This window comes from Trachurus japonicus, chromosome 11, assembly GCF_045865225.1.
Source record: "Trachurus japonicus isolate A0001 chromosome 11, Traja_1.0".
NCBI lineage: Eukaryota > Metazoa > Chordata > Actinopteri > Carangiformes > Carangidae > Trachurus > Trachurus japonicus.
In genome coordinates this window covers 17,643,098-17,662,983 of record NC_140917.1, presented here as the reverse complement: position 1 = coordinate 17,662,983, position 19,886 = coordinate 17,643,098, and the positions used below count along the sequence as shown (strand labels likewise).

Here is a 19,886-nt window from a genome sequence, read left to right as displayed (position 1 = left end):
GCAGTCACTTGCATTGAATAAGAGCTGAAGTCCCAGATCTTGTAACTCATCTCATTCTACTTTTTTGCACCACTGGTGGAAGACGTGCAGGTTTCTGCTTCACTTAATCTGTCAGTAAAACTCCTCATATTTTAAAACAGGTGCATTGTAGTTGGATGAAACCAAACTATCTCCTGTCTCTCAGTAACTCCAACTCCACATGATTTAGTCTATGCAGCTGCTGTATGTACAGTATAGTACTGAGCCAGGGGAACGTGGGAGATTTCCAGGGTCGGAGATAAAGACAAACATACAGCGTGAGGTTAAAGGATCAGAGGCGTGTAGACTATTTGAAAAACAACAGTAAGATTGTTCACTCAACTAAGCAATCAATATGTAAAGATCTATGAAAATGACGCCCTATAACTCGGGTGTTGTATTTCTCTCTCCACCCTGGAATTGCTGAAATAACCAATTAATAATTGATGGCTAATAAATGATCCTTTCAATGTTGCCAATTTGCCACTCTGTGGACAAGTTAGACACTTTTCTAAGGAAACCTTTAGAGGATCTCAGTTTCCTCCCACATGCGTTTCCCTGGAGAACTTGAGGTCTGACTTCATTTCTCTGGAAGTCTGCATGCAAAAAGTCTGGTCCCGACATGACGACTTCTCAGGAAAATGGGAATTCAGCCACAACCGGCATCATCATTTTGATTCCTAAGAACATTAGTGTATCGGGTGTTTACTCACTTTGCTGTCATAATATTTCTCCCTCTTATCCGTCAGGACGGCACGGATGACGGTGCCTGCGTACTCTATCACCATCTCTCCAGCATCGATGTTCCTCTTGCAGAAAAGCCCGCGCCCATGAATTTGAGATCTGAAACAATCAGAACAGAAAATGTATTTGAGCATACTTAGATTTTCTTTTTCCCTCATTTATACATTTTGTTCTGCTGTTTGTTTTCCATCACCTGTAAACTCCTACAGCTTCTTTGGAGAGTTTCTCCAGGTGCCTGAATCTCATAGCCATGGGAAGCTCGCTGCTGGTGGCTCTCCTGTCACAGTGAGACAACGAGAAGGAGGTGTCAACACGGTGCCAAATGGCCAAATTATTTTTTTTTTAAATAAATGCCACAATGGAAATGCTCCAACCTGGAAGATTTCAGTGGGAATTCATCCTCCTCTTCATCGAAGGTGCCTACAACGTCAGGGGGCGCTCTGTGCTGTGACGCCAGGAAATTGAACATATCGAAGGTGGCTTTCCTAATTAGGAAAAGGTGAAAGAAAACTATGATTAATCTGAGGTGTATTTAAATCACATATAAGAAATAAGAAATAAATAAAAAAATAGACACCAAGCAACAAAAAAAAAATCGTAAGTATCTAGCGCTGTGTTGGTACCGTGTGTAAACTTCGGCCCGGGCGCAGCCGCTCGGGTTGAGGGGAAGCTCCTCCTCGATGTCGTCGCAGCGGTGGAAGCGGAAGCGGTGGTGTTTGCAGTTGGCGGCGCCCTGCAGCTGCTCCAGCAGGAAGATGACGGCGTCGTGGACGACACCCAGCACCCGCGGCCCGCTCATCCCGCCCAGAGGCAGCTGCTTCAGGTGGAAGGCTGCGCGAGCTTCGAGGACGCCGTCGATCACTGCACGCCAGGCAACTGAGGGAGGAAACGGAGAGGGAAGCTCTGTTACGCTGCACATACAGCAGAATGATTACAGCGAAACTAGTGGAGTTAAAAAAATATTTTTTTTTTAAATCAATCGCTTTTAGATTTAATTTGTGACAGTAAGAAAAATGTCTCCATATAACATGACGGTTAGTAGGAGAGTTCAAAAAAGAAGTCAAAACATTATTCTTACCCTCTATGCTGTTAGCTTTCACACAGAATCCATCTTCACTGGTGATTTCAAAGCGCAGATGGGGCTGGTTCATGTACGTCCTCTTCCTGTGTCGAGGTGAAGGTGTTTCTTCTTCTGAGCTGAAACCTGGAGAATTAAATAAATGTCATCGCCAGAAAATGATATGTAACAACATACAATAACATTTCCTAACCAGCTGTGATTATAGTTGTTAATTAAACCATATTAGATTTTTAGTAATTAGACTTCATCGGGCAAATTATAGAACAAGCCATCATCTCAAAACACCACATTATAATGGGATTAGTCTCCGAGTAGCTCTTGGAAGTGTTTCATAATGACATACAAGTAAATGGTCCTTCATTTAATTACATTAAATTGCTTTTGTATGTTTTTATTCCTTTTTTTCCCTTTGAGCAGCTGCTGCACTGGTGACGCTGCTGCTGCTCCATATAAATTAACATTTAATGTTCAGTCACAAACCTGAGTAGGGGCCCCATTCAGAGAGGTCTCCGTGGCGAGCGCTGACCCACATGTGTGTATTACTGGGACTCTGGGGGTTGTTTTGTGCGGGTGTGAGTGGACTCTCAACCTGAGAACGCCTGGGCAGAAAGGACAAACTTTATAAGTAAAAGTATTAACAATCAATATAGTAACAAGATTGGCAGGTACTGTCAATTCACTTTATACACAATTTTGTTCATTCTTTTAGAAGAAACCGTCTTGCAAAGTGGATAAATATGATATTCAACTGGATGTAATCTGTCTCTTAAGTCGATCTGTGAAGATGTGCTGCAGATGAACTGACCTGGAGGACGCCGGCGCTGGTGGAGCGGTGATTCTCAGCGGCCCGGGTCGACTGGACACGTTCTCCTGGTCCAGGTCAAGAATGTCTTTCATTGTTGGTGCTTTCATTCTCACACCACTGAATCTGCTGAAAGAAAAATCAAAACATTTTCATTTAGGGTTAAAAGCTGAATTAATACTAATTGTTTATGGATCAGTGACAAATAGGAGTTGGCAACATTCGCAATTCGGAAACATCTTTAAAAATTGTCTAAAAAAACTTGCATCAGATGTAGATTTTGTATTAATGTTGGTTTTATGTCATTTGAACCATTTTTAGCAAGTCAGACTGAATGCCCTGAAAATGTCAAATGGTGTAACCACAAAAGAATGATAAATATTAAATATTTGATCCACCTACAGTGGATAAGTGTACTTATAGACTGATTCGGCGACGTCACCGGAAATCGAACGGCCGCCATTACTGCGGTGACAACTCACACAGTCAGGCAGCTGTTGGCTCTGTGCGCGAAGCGGGCATTTGAATGCAAGTGGACCTTTTCTCTTCCCTTTCTCTTCTGCGAACATGTCCAGGAAGGCTGGGAGGACATGTGCCGTCCTCGACTGCTCTAATATCAGCAAAACACAGCCCCTTACTTCAGGAGGAGTGTCCGTGTTTAGACCGTAACGTTACGTACAGCGTGTCAGCAGCAGCAGCAGCAGCCGCCAGCGACGCAGTCACAGCTGACCTGTACAACCTGGCTACCCTCCCTTCTCACCGTTACCTTCACATCGTGTGGACAGTCTGTGAATGTCTCACTGATCCCTTCAATATGATGTGATCATGGTCGTCTAAAAGCCGGTGTAAAATATGTCCGACCCATCCGGAGCTCAGGTAATTTTGACCATAAATCAGAGACCTGTAATTGACGTTTTTTCTGATCATCGGAGGCCAGCTGGTCAATAAAATATTCTTGAATATCTAAAACAAAGCAAAAGTTGTTGTTGTTTTTATAATCTTATTCATGTAGCCTGTCCACATGATTAAATATCCCGCTGCTGGCTTCCTAACGTCAGCACGCATAACGTACCGGTATGTTATATCGTTTATGATACAGTCTCTTATCTCCCTGTTACTCTAATCTTTCCTGCTAATCGCTCAAACAAATGATTAATTACTAAATGAATATTGGTATTCATGTAAGATACCTTAATCAGTTACTGGGGGGCACTAAACATCACAAATGCAGCCTATTTATGATGCTGTCATAGAGAATCAGTTTACTATGACTGACACATGTCACCGCAGCAATGGCGCCGCCGCAAGATGGCGGCATACACAAAACGTTCTCCGAATTCGTCTATAAAAAACATACACTTTCTTCAGAAAACATAAAATTAGATTTTTTACCGTATTTCTTTATTGAAATCAATTCGGCAATACTGAGCAGGACTTATCCTTCTTTTTTCTAAATAATGTGACAAATAATGTAAAATTTGTTAAGAAACATAGTGTTGCATTGCAAGACTGAATTACACGTATTCCACATTTGAGTCCAGATTTATTTTCCTGTATATAGTCAGACTTTTATGAAAAAATACTGGGTTGCATCATGTCATATACTGTATATTCACTATGCGTTAAAGGGACAAGTTGTTTGTTTTCTGATATCTAAAGAAAAATATAAAGTAGACGTTTTTCAGTACCTGGCTTCATTAACTTCATCCACTTCGCCTGACGGGTCCTTCAGGAAGTCCATCTTGGATCTCTTCCTGGAAGGCCTTTCAGACACCGACGACACTCTCTTGACCTTCACCTGGGGGCGCGACGCGGCCGGCCTCGGCTGCGAACTAGAATCTGCTTCACTGATTAAACTGCTGGGCGACCCTGAACGTGCCACCGGCGACTGATCCGAGTCCTCTGCGTCCTGAAACTGGGACGCCCTTCGATGTCTGGCCTTTGGCCGTCGCACTTTACTGAGGATGATGGGCTTTGTCCTCGGCGTGTTGCGGTGCGTTGCCATGGCTCTGTTGATGATGGCCTGAGCGGTGCTTTCTCCGATGTTGGAGAGAGCCGGTTCAGGGCTGCTGAGGACGGGGACGGGAGCAGCAGCTGCGGGAGCGCTGCTGCTTTTCACTGGCACCACCCGGACAACGATCTTTCTCTCTACTGCTGCTGCTGTTGCTGTTGTTGTTGTTGTTGTTGGTGCTGCTGCTGCTGCTGCTGTTATTGTTGTTGTGCGGTTACTGTTGGCGGGGGCGTTTGTGTTGGAACGAGACTTAATTATGACACGAGGGACCGAGCGCTGCAGAGGGTTACCGCTGTGGAGGATCTTGGCTATCTGGCTGATTTTATTGTAAGTAGGAGAATTTGCGCTGAGCGCCTGGTAGGTGTTCGACCTCGGGTCTTTGATCAGGATCTGACCCTGGCGGTTGACCAGCAGGACTTGCGGGGAAGGAGCCGGGGTCGGGGACAAGCCGACGGGCGCGGCCTCGGTCGGAGTCACCGCCTGCTGCCGACTTGCTGGCCTGGAGGTGTCCAAGCGGATGGCGATGGTTCGGCTCTGTTTGGCACCAGGTTGAATGGGCAGAGCGTTTAATCCGTTGATTACAATGGGGGACGTCACTGTGCGTGGGACTGTGCAAACGGTGGCGGTGGCGGCGGCGGCCTGGGAAACAGACGCAGCATGTGCGGTCTGAACGGATGGAGAGGGCAACAGCAGTTTGAGTTTGTGCTGCTGCTGAAACAACGGTTTCGGCGGCAAACGTTTGAGGTGCATCGGGGGACGTTTTGTCTTCACCATGAAGGTTTTCATCTGCATCGGGGGAGATTTTTTGGTTTTAGATTCTTCTTCTGGTGAGTAGTCGGGGTCGTTTAAATCATCTTTGAATCCCTCCAGGGAGTCGGCTGATGAGGCAGTGTCTTCTTTATCATCCAATGCATTAATATTTTTGCTTAACACGGCGCCAGCGGAGGAAGAAGAAGAAGAAGATGATGAGGATGAAGATGACGGTGATGGTAAAGATAATACAGTGCCATCTACTGACGAAACAAAATGACCTGTGGTTGAATCCAAGACCACATCGTTTTGAGATGCGGGTGTTTCAGAGGCGACCTGAACCTCTTTCTCCTGAACCGACACCTCGTCTTGTACGAAACCCGATTCAAGAAGAACGGAAGGTTGAGAACTTTCCTCAAACTCCGGCTCAGTCGTTCCTTGTTGGACTGTCGAGTTTGACGCAGAGTAGATCGACTCCAGTCTCTTTAGTGCAATCGTCAACTGTTTAGTAGGTGTGTGGTGATTGTGAGTTTTAGCATCCGGACCTTCGTCGCTTTCCTCGCTCTCCGACCCGCTGTCCGCCCCGTCTAGCTGCGAGATCGACTGCGCCGAGGGGAGCTGACCCGCCGCCGCCTCCGAGCCGCTGGCTGCGTCGCACACCACGGTGCGTGAAAACTTAAAGTAGCGGCTCGAGTCGTCGTCTTCGGAGTCGTTCCCCTGATGATGATGCTCCTGCATTTCCACATCCGGCACGACTCCTTGCGCTCCGCCTTGCGCCCCGCAGTGAAGCACCACGTTCTCGGTGAGCAGAGCCTCGTCGAACTCGAGCTTCGCGTTCAGCATGGACGCCACCGCCACCTCCGTGTCGGTGTCGAACACGGTGTAAGGAAGCTCCTGGGACATCAGGTGGGCGACTTCCTCCTCCAAGTTATCCGGGGCTAGCGAGATCCCGTTGGTCGTGGCCACGGCCGCGTCTTCCGCCTCGGACGACGCCAGGAAGTCTTGGGGAACCTCGGCGGACACCGGGGTGGTGATTTTAAAGTTCTGCTGCCTCCCTTTGGGGGAGTGAGTGATGGCTCCTTGCCGCGGCGACAGCCCCGCAGAGATGCTGGAGTTGGACCTGGGTGGGGAGCTCCAGACCGGAGATGTTGAGTTCTGTCGGGACAGAGGAGGCGAGGCCGGTCCGAAGCTCGAGGGTCTTGGCGGGGAACTGAACAGGGCACATCTGGAGTTGACGGTGCCGCCGGAACGGAGGGTCATCGGTGCCGACGGGTCGCTGTCTGTCGGCGAGGAGCTGCAGCGGCTTCTTGATGAGAGCCTGCGAGGTCGACGGGTGTCGTCCAGGTCCCTCAGCGTCAGGATGTGATGTGATTTGGGGGGAGCAGAACCTGAGAGAATCAGACCACACAGTGAATTATGTGCTCTACTCGACATATGAACTAATATACAGCTCTAGAAAAAATTAAAGCAGATATCAGTGGAATGTTTTTGTTAATATAAGTCCTAAATAGTCCTATTTTCCGTCAGCAATCACTTACATGAAGTATTTCAGCCTAAACACGAGTCTCTCCGTCACTCTGCTCTGCTGTAACCCGAGGAGAAAATTTTCCTTGTGGGATACAAGTGTTATCCAATGAGGGGAGAGAACGGCATGAAGGGCTGTGTGTGCAGCCAAGGGATGCGCGTGAATGTGGTGACGTAGCACGAGGACCAATTGATGCCTGACAAGGGCGGGGGCTGCTAACTCATGGTGCGTTCAAGGAAACTCGTACTTTGTGTTTTTCCTTCCTGTGAAGTCATACCAGTTCGATCTGGTACGAGTTCACGGGTCGGAAGTTACGAGTGGCCGTTATAGGGAACTTTCACAGACAACAGGACGGTAAAAACACGAGCTACGGGTTACCTGGAACGCTACCAAGTCGTAGTTGTGACTTGAAGCTGTAACTTACGGTTTCAAAAGCCTGCCTTGAACACAGCATTAGCCGAAACGGCCGTGCCGCTGTTATCTGCTTTAAGAGACCACTTCAAAATGATCAGTTCCTCTGGTTTTTCTATTCATAGGTATGTGTTTGAGTGAAATGTTTCATTCTATAACCTACTGACAAAATTTATCCCAAATTGGAAATAAAACTATTGTCATTTAGAGCATTTATTTGCAGAAAATGGCAACACGTCAATATAACAAAAAAAATCTGGTGTTTTCAGACCTCGTATAATGCAAAAAAAACAAGTTCATATTCATTTTAAAACAACACAACACTACTTTTTAAACTTAGGAAGAGTTTAGAAATCAACATTGGTGGAATAATCCCAATTTTTAATCGCAGAAGTGTTTTTTTATTTATTTATTTATAATCTTTCTTCCTCATTAAATATGATTTGGTTCAGGTGATCAGCTAAGTAGAGCGAGGTGTGCTTGTGTTGGAGTTCAATAGACACTGGAATCGATGGCTGCCATACATAGAGAAGCTGATTTATTAAAAACATTTTGGAGTGGTCTCTTTATCTTTTCCAGAGTTTATGGCAAGGGAAACACTGCCTTTTTTTTTTCCTTCAACATCTCATCTGAAACCATTTACCTGGAGACGGGAGGGGTCGAAATGATCCTCCAGCCGGTCTCCTCGTCTGAGTGTAGCCAGGACTTTTAGATCCAGGTGTGTTGTGCAGTTTAGAGTTGGGTGATGGGGTAGTCGACTTTATTGGGCTGGATGATGAGCTTACACGTTCAGGGGACTCCGTATCTGTCAAACAAGAAAACACTGTGTTATGTTATATGACAAAGGTATTTAAAGCTGCTGCGATAAACATTTTTAATTTAGCCGACTAAATCTCTGTCATTTTCTGTGACAAACCCACACACAGACTTCACATCTACAATCTGTTTCAGCTTCTTTCAGCCTTTGCTTTTCTCTCCCAGCTCTAAACTTTAATATTTCCCCCCCATTGTCAATGCTCTCATCAAAACTGTTGCATGAATACAGTGATCTGTGAGTGACCCTGCTCACTCACCTCTGTGGTGTTTCGGACTGTGGACGATAGTGTGATTCTCTTCTTGGTCCCATTTCGGATCTTGTTCCTCACCGGGGAGAGGTGTGCTCACTTCTGTCACCTTACAGGTGTACTTACAGCGCCTGCGGGGGTCCACAGTGCTCCAGTACAACCGAGAACATCTAGAGAATAAAAGGGAAAACAAATGTGTTACATAAATCAACAAAAAGAGAGGAAGAAGTTATTTGGAAAGATTCAGATGATGCTAAAGTCAGCAGCAGCTCCCAAAAGTATCATGAATTCCCTGACTATTTTGGTTTTTAGTCATAAAAGTCGTTAACATACACTACTTTTAGCATTGGAGATAATTGCTGAAGTAATTCAACAATTGATCAAAAATTAGCTTGACATATTTTGCCTTAGATCTTCATCTGAAATGCATCTTTAACCAGCTTCATAATGACAGTGATGACTTACTGATAACCGACAGGATACAGCATCCTCCCGTTAGACGACAGCTCTGACAACACACCAAGTCTCTGAATTTGCAGAGAACCTGGAGAAGTGAGGGGGAAAAAAAATATGAGGAGACTGACAATACTAATAATATTTTATCCCCATCCAAATGCTGTACACCTAGATGTTTCTAGTTTTTATTACCTATGGTCATGTTTATGGTTTCAGGTTCAAGGCCTGTGAGGAACTTTCTCCTGAAATTGATTCCCTCAAAGTCCACGTAGACCCGTCGAGAGACTTCAAACCCTTTACCCGACACCATCTGGAAAGACGTGGAACATCATTAATTAACACAACGTAAGGAAACATGCGAGATGTATGAGAATATTTTAATAAATGTAAATAACAAATATAAAACCATACATTTATGACTCTACATTCTAAAAAAAACTGTGCCTATACCTTTTCACTGACAAGATCCCTGTGTTTGTAGCAGTACATCTTCCTGTCCTGCTGGAAGACACAGTGCTGGGCACGAGCACACATGAAATGGAAATTACTCTGGCAGGTGGCGAGACAGCAGCCCACGGTGGCTCCCGACTGTCCACAGCGATCACACCGCTGGAGGAGGAAGGACACAAACAGTGGCATTAATAAACTTGAAGAGGTCTATCATGATCCTGTTATCAGTTACACATTTAGACTCAGAGTGACCAATAATAATGTAGCGACTGAACACACAAAGAGCGATTGACAAGTCATTTTCTGATCATGTCTTACCAGGTGGCGCCCTCTTGAGACTGCGCTGTGCACTTGCAAGAGAGCACTGTTGTCCTCGTACACCTCTGCAGACCAAAGGCAGCAGTTAATGTGGGCCCATTCATTCTGTCCCAGGTACAACAGCCGTCCTGCATCCTGTAAGGACACAGAAAAACTTAATGAGCTCCAAAGAATCGTCACCACTTATATATGACATTTAGAAAACATTTAGAAAAGACACCGAAACTCACATTGGGAGACGAGTCCCCATATTGCTGACACAGCGTACACTGCCTCAAATCTTTACTCTTGGTTTTTTCCAGATCATCTTTCACACCTGTGAAGGGGCGGAGAGCACCAAATGTTTAAAACCTGACACAGCAATATCAACACATTAATACAACTGATAAAACAGCACGTCACAATCCCCCGTACAGATGTGACCCTCGGATGTGTAGTTGTTGTACATCCAACGGTCACATTCCTGAACAGACATGATACAGAACAGGCTGCTACAGTCTCCGTACCATGTGAATGCAGATGGGGGCTGTGTGATGCGCCGGGCTGCGGAGTATTGAGCGACGACAGCGGCGAGTCTGTTTTCCCCACCGCTGGGCCCCTGGACTCCTTAGGCTGGTATGTCCTCTCCAGCCACTGTGCATAGCTGTGCTCCTTAGATGGTGGGAGGACGGCCTCGGGGAGCATGCCACTGCAGAGCAAAGGGATATGAACAGTCAAGGAGGAGACATCGGAGACAGAGGTCCATCCACATCCACTTAGTGATTCCTTTTATTCTCCAACTCCTCTAAACAGACTGAGGCCTCAGCTGTGATATAAAACTCAAATATGTGTGTCACAGTGAGGGAATAATGTGACTGCGTATATGCTTCAGGAATAATGTTTAGTTTAGTGGTCTTGTTAGTAAATTTACCTCGGGAATTCCTCAGAGAACGAGTTCCACTTTTTCAGATCGTGTGCAGGAAACCAAGTGAAGACTTGCTGCACCAACTGTCGGGAGAATGAAAGACAAGAACAACTTTTAGGACCGAACGGCAAACTACGGTTAAATTATGGTCAAGGACAATGACGTCTATTTTTGGATAATATTTTAGTCAAACAGTCTTTTTATAGTTTGGTGTAGTGACTCAGCCCCTCTGTCAGACAAGAGGAGGCGGTTATGAAAACTGAAATGGAGGGAAAGACCTAGAAAACTCCACAGGAAATCGATGAAACAGTGAGTTTCTAAAAATACACACGAGACTGTGGGAGAGCATACTTTGACATAGTGCGCCTTGGCCTGACTGGTCAATCGCTGATCCTCAGGGAGAAACTCCTCCTCCTTCAGCCACTTCCTCATCATAGCGTTGACATCTGTATGGAAAGCTTTCTAAATGGACAAGAAGAAGAAGGAGGGGGAGGAGGAGGAAAAAACGAGGGCAACGGTTCAATCCAGAGCATCTCACAAGAGGTTATAGATGAGGGAAAGAAAGACTTATGTGACATCAGTGCTTTCATTCATTTCACTGAACTGAATGTGGTGATTGATTTCTTTTAATTAGTCGATTATAATGAAGAATAGGCTCACTATTGATGCGTAACCGCCTCCGTTAAACTTCTTCTCCATGACTTGCAGATCGCAGACTGGCCGCTGTTCCTTGACAAACCCTGAGTTGTTTGCTTCCTGACACTGAAAGGCAAAAAAGACCAAATTAAATCATAAAACATCCCAAAAAAAAAATAATTAGTGTTAATTTCTGTAAAAGTCATATATTCACATATAATCCTTTCGAAACATAACTCTTTATATATACCATGTACTCTTACCATTTTACAGACAAGCAGGTGCTTTGTGGTCTTGTTATGGAGGAGGTCGGTGAGGATGTCCCCCAGCCCGGCCGTTAGCCTGCTCTGCAGCTCCTCCTTCAAGCTCCTGTGTTCAGTCCGCTGCTGGCCGCAGGGTGAACAGGTGAACGCCACCTGTAGTGCGTGGCTTGACAGCAAACCAAACAGCTCCTCTGCAATCACAAAGAACACATGCTGCATCAGTGCAAATTAAAGTAAATCATGTTGTTGGTGCAATGTGCATCCAGCAAGATTAGACCTGAAACAGCGTTGTGTACGATTCATTTCTATGAGTGCATATATCTCTGTATATCTCTGAACTGTCTGCACATTATGGTTCATTAGACCTATTTCTGTCTATTTAATTATTGTTTATTCACATAGTTAAGATGTAATTAAAATTTACCTGTGTGCTTCTATGCAATACAATTTTGCACAGACAAACAGAAAAATTAGATCCTCCTCACATCAGTATTCAAATTCTTCTACATGCTGTCACTTAACCTTTAGTGTGAATGAAAACTCATTTATGACTCACCTGAAAGTCCTTCACACGCGTAGTGAATCCAGTGGTTGCACTTCGAGCACTGAATCATCTGTACATGTTGGCTGCTGTCCTCGTAACACTTGTGGCAGACAGTGCAGAAATTACCTAGTGCAAATACAGATCAGGGATCAGTCACATCATCCTTTGGCACTGCCACACATCCCTCTAAGCCAGCAGTGTGTGTACTGACTGAGTGCTGTTAGAAAGTAAGTGTATGGTGATAAATGGTGATCGATTGCATTGAGATTATTATTAGCAGTCATAAATAACCTGTTATCAGGCTATTGTTTATTATAAATTTATAATAAAAATGTAATCAATTCAATTTTTTTCCATGCAGTCCAGTCCTGGTCCACAGCTCGAGGTTTGGGGACCTCTTCTCCAGGTTACACTGGACATAAACTCATGACAAGTTTTGAGAGGTTTACCGCCAATGAACCATGTATTTACTCTGCATTTACATAGATGGCTACGAGTCCTGGAGGAAGCTGCCGTACCTTTGTTGTGGAGAGAAGTGCAGTCAGGACAGAGATCCTGCTTGTGGTTCCAGGCCAAGTCCCAGGACTTTCCAGGGGTCACACCACAGCTTTTACACCGAATGCAGGTCATGCACACCTACACAGACGATAAAGTCAGGAACCATCACAGAAGTCCAGGGACTTTTGCCCTGAGCAAAACCTGAGGAGCTTCTTGATAATAATTTATGGCATTTATTAATATTCTCTCAGTAAAACCATACAAGGAGATATTTTGAACACTATAAAAAGCAAATACCCAGGGCAAACTGCAGTTCATAGGTTTAGGGTATGTTGGTCCCAGGCAGGAAGGATGGTAGGAGGTGTGGCATCTCCTGCACTGCAACACAGGCTGGAGGGGAAAAACACATCACAGAGACGAGTGTATTAATAACACAGCTGAGGTTAGAAGCGAGGTTAGCGCCTCTCTCATGTGTCGACTCCCCCTGTTTTTCCCGTCTCTGCTGCCTGCACAAGATCACACTTTTATGTATAATTCATAAAAAGTCGATACATTTTTTACTTCCACCAAAATCTGCAGAGGGAATCCAAAAGGACGACTTTGGGATGTTCATGGTTCACGTTGTGAGAGTGTCGCTGGGTCGCATACCTTTGTGCTCTTGCTTCTACGACCGCACACGTGGCAGAATTTGCAGCGCCTGCAGCACCAGTTCTCCTTGTTCTCCTCCTTGGGGCGCTCCTCTGGCATGAGGCAGAAACTATGGAAAGGTTCACAGCAGATCTGGCAGAATATCATCTGTGGAGAGACCGAAGAAGATTTACCTGCACTGCAGCGCACCAAACGTGATGAGATTAACTATGACCTGGGCCACAACAAACAGCTTAAAGAGTTTACGACTGAATAAAAATGAGCAACATTATGCACAACACTTTAATTATCATTCAGATTTTACAGTAGTTTGGCAAAGTATGTGAGGAGCTGAAGTACCTCATGTCGTCCTTTACTGGCGCAGAGCAGACAGACAGGTTGTGGGGTGGTGGGGATAGATGTGAGGACACTGAGGCCGCCCATCAACCACACGTTCTGGACAGCACAGTCCTCCTGAGGGACAAAAACAGCAGGTTAAGTGATCAGAGTTTTTTCTGCATATCAATTAAATATATGGAAGTAAGCACTTTATTATAATCCCATAACAAAAGCTGGTACATTAACATGGTACAATAATTAACATAATATTTTACGCATGTAACACCACAATACAGACAATTTAAAGATCTAAAACAGATATATAGTTTTTGCTTCCAAGCTTCAATAACTGTAATAAAGCTTTTTCATTTTATTAGTTTTGCTGCAGGGAAAATGCCAAATGTAAACATTCAAAGGATATTTTTAACACAAATTCACGTTTGAGTGTCTTCACTTCAAGGAAGAGAAGACAAACGTTAATGAAACCCCCCCAGACTCTTCTTGGAAGGAGATGCTTGTTTATTTTGCTTTTATTGTAGAGTTGCACTGTTCTTATGTGTTTTTTTCTCCTTCATACTGAACATAGACTACAGTGTTTTTCTGTTGTGGAATAATCTACTCTTTCATTTAGGAAGAATGCAAAGGTGTAAACATAATCTTAGCGCTGCAAATGCAATATACAGTCAATATCATTTACATCCCAGTGGACGGTGATATAAAAATACCACACGACGCCAGTGCCATCACCCACCTTAAAGTCCACGCGGATCTTGTACTTGTTCTGCAACAGGCCCTTTTGGGGAAATCCGTTATTTAACCCCGTCAGACTGTTCACTGACGCACACTCTGCAGGATTCTGGGAACGAAGGACATAGTGTGGGTCAGTAGTTGGGCAGGTTTTCAGCACTGCCTCGTTTACAGCAGCAGCAGCAGCATCCTCCTTCTTGTCTTCAGGCTGATCCGCTCGTTCGTCTTCCCGCTCCTCTTGTTCGCCCTCCTGTAACTTTGTGTCTGCCTCCTGTAACTTTGTGTCTGCCTCGACAGTCTGAGGCGGCTCTGGCACAGTTTGTGTGTTAGCTTTGTCCGTCTCGGCCAAAGCATCTGGGTGCTGCACCTCAGACTCTGGAAGTGCCTGAAAACACGACTCTGATGGAGCCTCTGTCAGAGCCGAGTGCGGTGTGGACTGGGGGCTCGGTTGAGGCGACGACGAGATACGATTGTGTAATTTCAGCGCCGCCTGCACCACGGACTCGGGCAAGCGGTGCAAACGTAACAGCAGGGATTTCTGTGCGGAGGCTGTTATGGGATGCGGTGAGAGCGGAGGGGAAGCACAATGCATTACAGGCTGGGGCGAGTCTCCAGCAGAAGGTGTTGTGCAGTGTGATGGGTGTGAGGTTTTGGTCGGTGTAACAGACTGGGGCGACTCTGGACGGGCAGGTGCGGTGGAGTGTGGCGAATGTGAGGCAGCGGTCTGCGTTACAGGCTGGGGCAATTTTGGATGCAACAGTGCAGCATGCTGATCCAAACACGGGGGCGACTGCTGCGTCAAAGACACACCAGACTGCAGGATATTATCAGGCAGACGATGTAAGTGTATTTGTAGCTGCTGCGGCAGCTTCGGCATTGGGCGTCTGGCTGGGCCGGATTCGGGGAGAGTTTCTCTGGGCTCCGTCTCTTCCGTACTCTCCTGTTCCTGTGAAGGAGGGGACTGCCTAAGCCAACCAGCAAGACAGGTTCCACAGTGACACCAATACCAGTGGCATGCAGAGGCGGCGACCGGCAGCAGCCAAAGTGACAGAATAAAGGGGACAGCTCTACGATGTCTAAAATAATGTGTTAGCAAAGAATAATAAGTTGGAAAAGTTTAGTCTACTTTAGAAAATGCATTCGGTGGATACAGACAGAGAGGTGCCATCAGCAAGGTATTCATGTCTCCAGTGAAAAGAATACTAGATACTAGGACAAAAAAGGAAAACTAACAACTTGTTCATCAGTCAACTTCATGGCAAAATGCATGGTCCAGGTTTGTTAGTTTCAAAAAATTGGGTTTGTCCAATTTCCCTGTGCACTATACAATGTGTTGTTACACATCTACATTATAATATACAGCACAGAACAGATCAGTCCTATGTAATAAGGCCATGAATAAGGTGTGTGCACTATGATGCACAGTACAAGACAGTAAACAGGTCATGAAACTAACCGACACATGCATATTATACAGTGTGCTTAAAGGTGCCGCTTGGCATGTACATGCAGGTATCTACATTTCTAAAGGTGCATGCGTGATTTAATTCATGCAGCTACTCAAAATAGATGTCGACAGCAACAGCATTTTCTGCACAACACGTCATCTAACTCCACTCCACTAACGACCTGTAACTAAGGGTTACAAAAGCTTTGAAAATAGGATCTCAGCGTGAGTTTTGCAGCCACCAATACGCTGGTCGAGAGCAGTGTTGTTTACATTCTGCTGAGCTCTTCTTCCCCTGAGGAAGTTGCCGTTACACTCCTCTCCACCACTCTAATCAGTGATCCCTCCGGACAAAGCTTCAACAAAGCAGAAAGCCACACAAAGCTGTGCAAAACCAGGAGAAGCTGCATGTCGCATTGTTGACAGTGTCACTTTAATAGACTGTATGTGTGACTGATTGTGTGCTCGCTTCTTCTTCAACCTCATCTTCAAAATACAGTGGCTTCCCTTCGTTGCTGATGTATTACAGAAGGAGGGGGGGGTTGGTGGGGTTATATAGGCTTGTGGCGACACAAACTTGATCCTCAATCATCAATACAAAGCAGCACACAGTCACCATGTATGTATACGTGATGTTTACAATGTCAAACACTGCGTCATGTGTATGAGATAACCAGCACTGCAAACTCGCAATCAACAGAAGCAGGTGCAAATAGATTTCACACTTGAAAACAGCAAAAATACAGAGATTATAAAAATTATGAAGCTTGGCAGATGATGCAGGCAATGAAGTCTTAAAGGTTAGGAAAAAAAAACCATGTGATTGATTAGATTGCCATGTGATTTGAAGTCAAATGCTCATGTCAACTACAATCAGCAGAAGCAAAGAGGCAGCGCAGCCAAGATTGATGCTATAGATGCTGATTAATCAGCCTCAATTACGACACAGCAAGACACTGGAATTAAACAATCAGCCTTAGTTAAATATTGACATTATTATATTTCTGTTTTGGTGCAAATGTGTAATTACACAAATATGGGAAGATGTGAAACCTCCCTCCCTACCTTCCTGTCCCATACAGACAATTAAAAAACCTGCTGCACCTCATGTGTGCACAATGCTGCACAGCCTGTGTTGGCTACATGTCTGATAAAGAACAAAATACTACTGATGCGATATTTGACTTTTCTTTTTAGTCAAGATGGACATTACATATCAAAAGTGGAGTCTGGATAGTCATAGGAAAGTGTCTGCCAGAAACAGCTGTGTGCAAGACACCAACTGCCTCCAACACAAGCTAAACAGGCTGGGTGCATTGTACTGCTTGGGGGGAGGGAGAGAAAAATGGACTGCATTTTACCATGAACACAGCTTCAGGTTAGATACATGCAAGGTGTTTAATATAAAAGGGAGAAACGTAAGAGTCAGAAACAGAAAATAAGCTTAACTGAATATTAAAAGATGTTATTAGAGTCACTCATTCCAACACAGAAGATTGAATTGAAAATGAGAAAGAAACGGAAAGGCCTGGGCAAAGTATTATTTGGAAATAACTGCTCGGTGTTAATTGTCTTAACCATAATTATCCAAATTGGCTCATTTGCTTTGTTTGAATTGTCTAAATTTGTTAACACCACCTGTCATCACATTTAGACGGATGACTTGTTATGCAAAAAGCATTTTCCAAAAATACAGTCTGGCCCAGGCTTGTTGAGGTGCATCACTGGAGACAAGGAGGGAAATCTGCTGCATTTCTTTTTTTACCTTGTTAGCTCTGGATCTGCTCACGGCTCCTTTGGAGAACAGTCGGCGATGATGCTTCACCGCCTCAGGTGGAGGGTCATCTGGTACCGGGATGCCATCTTGAGGAGCAAGATCTCCAAAAGAAGATAAAAACCGATCAAGACACGATTCTTAAATTCTTTCAGTTTCAATAACTAAAACTGCAACTGAACTACAGCCTCACATCTGCACACACAACTGGTGATAATGTGCAATACTTGCTCATTGTATGCTGTGTATAACGTTTTGTATCTTGTACGATTGGGCTGGTCCCTTGTGTCTCTTATATAATTTAATTTTTACCCGTCTGTACATTTTGACTCCAGACTCAGGGAAACGCACAAGTGTGTACATGTACAGTGATGCATCTGTGCAATTGGCAAATAAATTCTAATCGAATCAATAAAAAAATCCTTTTTAGCGCAGAGCATTCATCATTAAACATTAAAATAATAATTCAACTCAGGATTCTGAAATTTGAAATCAATCCTTTTTTCTGTGTTTTGATGTTGGCACAGCTTCACCACCAGTATTATATGCTATTCAATTATATGCTATTCAATCAGAATCAGCCTTTATTGTCACTATACAGAACTACAGCGAAATTATGTTTTACTAAATGGTTTTGTCAAGCTGTACCGTTTCAAATCTGTGTTTACATTCTCTGGCATTTACTTGGTGATACAGTCATAAACCAGTAGCTGAGGAAATTGTTTTGTGCTCCATTAAATGACACCACAGAGAGAAACAGTTGGACATAGTGAGCAGTAGATTAGGACTGATCCCTATAGTTTGCCGTCATCTGTGGGTGGAAGTGTGTGTATGTGCCGAGAGAGTTAAAGCTACGACATCTAGGTAAACGAGTAGTTACAGCTGTAGAAAGATGCTTTTCTGTCACTATGCAGCTAAGCAACAGATCAGCAACCCAACACAATGACAGAAGGCGTTAAAAGCTGCAGCAGGGTGGTGCTGAACAACATGAACCAAAGGTCTCATGAGGAAAATTAAAACAAACTGGGAACTGCTGGAGTCGCGAGAAACTGGCTCTGGAGCTACTGACTCAAATCTGATGTCGTCAATTGATCTTTTCCAATAATACCATTTTTTATCCTTTCATGTGGATCAAAATTTCCCCACAGAGCACCACTCTGTGCTGTGAGACACTCTGAGTCATATGAAGAGCAGCAGAGCTTAAGTTACCTTGGTTGCCTGTAGCAGCAGCATGTGGCTTGGCTGGCGACTTCACCGTCTTGTTCTCTTCTTCCTCTCCTAGTTCCTCTTCTCCTTCGGACTCTGATTTAAGCAGACTGCTGTAGGAGCGTGGCGTGATGTTTCGCAGGGATTGTTTCCTGACCCCTGGCGTCGTCGTGGACGATCCCTCGTCCGCATCACCGGTGGCCCAGTTTGTGTCTTCACCGCCCGATGTGGAGCCCGACAACCGCCTCGCACGGACTATGAATACGCACACTCATGAGTATCACGCACAGCAGTTGATCATTTCAATATCCTATTAAATTGATTTATTGGGAAACTGATATCGCTGTAAAGAGCATCATCTAATGAGACACGTACCTCTAAATGGCCTGACAATGCGCTCGATCTTTGCCTTCTCAATCCGTTCACACTTTTTATATCTGGGGAGCAGGAGAAAGAGTCAGATGTGATTCTATGTCCGAAATAAAACTCATGTGTACCCATCTATGAATGTGTTTAGCTATAAGAGTCGACTTGCCTTCATTAACTGGATTGTTTAATATGTTTTACTGGAAAGAAATAAGAAGTATTTTCATGTTTCATGATAAAAAAAATTGAGTAACCTACAAGTCAAACAGAATCTTAGGCACCGCTGACTCCGACAGATTTAGAAACTGAAGGCAACTTAGTTCTGTCAGTACAAAATGTACATGTCTGCATGCTTAATATGAAGCCATGATAGTAGCAGATTAGCCAAGATTACAATAAAGATTGTTTTTGTTAAACTGTAAAGACAAAGCATAAAAAACCCAAAAAGACACATTTAGTAGCAGTTTTCTCCTTTTTCCAGTCTTGACGCTAAGCTACGTTAACCAGCTGCAGCGTCACAGTTAATGCAAAGACACAAACGTGATGCTGAAATTCTTGGTGAATTTCCTCAAATGTCAAACTATTCCTCTCAACTTCTGGCAAGCATTTGGCACCATGTAGACTGCTGGTTAATCACAGCACAGTTTGATATCAAGCTAACACCGGTTCTGCTTTGAGGCATTTCTTCATTTTCCAGTCGTATTGCTCAAAGTTAATTTTCAAAAAAAAAAAAAAGGCAGGAAGAGACGAAGGTTTTGCAGACTTCGATCTGAATTCACAAGAATTGAAAAGGCCTTTGAAGCATTTTATCATTATCAAACACCTGTGCAATTTACTAATCTTGCGCAGTAAAATAAAAAATATTCAGCTCGTCTTTGTACACACACAATATGAATGTTTCACTG

General features: G+C 44.3%; 1 protein-coding gene across 3 annotated transcripts in view; it reads right to left on the bottom strand.

Annotated features, from left to right (window-relative positions):
• Positions 1–19,886, bottom strand: part of kmt2ba (lysine (K)-specific methyltransferase 2Ba) — a 35,216-nt gene that overhangs the window by 2,921 nt on the left and 12,409 nt on the right. Inside the window, exons 7-35 of one of the 3 annotated variants that reach the window (XM_085791428.1) lie at positions 18,991–19,052; positions 18,619–18,870; positions 17,401–17,513; positions 14,193–15,134; positions 13,463–13,576; positions 13,124–13,270; positions 12,773–12,865; positions 12,496–12,613; positions 11,990–12,103; positions 11,434–11,624; positions 11,195–11,296; positions 10,886–10,996; positions 10,541–10,617; positions 10,137–10,318; positions 9,861–9,946; positions 9,631–9,765; positions 9,313–9,471; positions 9,055–9,172; positions 8,872–8,950; positions 8,416–8,576; positions 7,986–8,147; positions 4,334–6,794; positions 2,649–2,774; positions 2,324–2,442; positions 1,841–1,966; positions 1,386–1,638; positions 1,137–1,247; positions 956–1,039; positions 732–861 (exon numbers count right to left, since the gene is read on the bottom strand). In XM_085791428.1, coding sequence (XP_085647554.1) covers positions 732–861; positions 956–1,039; positions 1,137–1,247; positions 1,386–1,638; positions 1,841–1,966; positions 2,324–2,442; positions 2,649–2,774; positions 4,334–6,794; positions 7,986–8,147; positions 8,416–8,576; positions 8,872–8,950; positions 9,055–9,172; positions 9,313–9,471; positions 9,631–9,765; positions 9,861–9,946; positions 10,137–10,318; positions 10,541–10,617; positions 10,886–10,996; positions 11,195–11,296; positions 11,434–11,624; positions 11,990–12,103; positions 12,496–12,613; positions 12,773–12,865; positions 13,124–13,270; positions 13,463–13,576; positions 14,193–15,134; positions 17,401–17,513; positions 18,619–18,870; positions 18,991–19,052 — 6,928 coding nt within the window. The remainder of the gene's footprint in view (positions 1–731; positions 862–955; positions 1,040–1,136; positions 1,248–1,385; positions 1,639–1,840; positions 1,967–2,323; positions 2,443–2,648; positions 2,775–4,333; positions 6,795–7,985; positions 8,148–8,415; positions 8,577–8,871; positions 8,951–9,054; positions 9,173–9,312; positions 9,472–9,630; positions 9,766–9,860; positions 9,947–10,136; positions 10,319–10,540; positions 10,618–10,885; positions 10,997–11,194; positions 11,297–11,433; positions 11,625–11,989; positions 12,104–12,495; positions 12,614–12,772; positions 12,866–13,123; positions 13,271–13,462; positions 13,577–14,192; positions 15,135–17,400; positions 17,514–18,618; positions 18,871–18,990; positions 19,053–19,886) is intronic. The other 2 variants (XM_085791429.1, XM_085791430.1) reach the window with 2 other exon arrangements.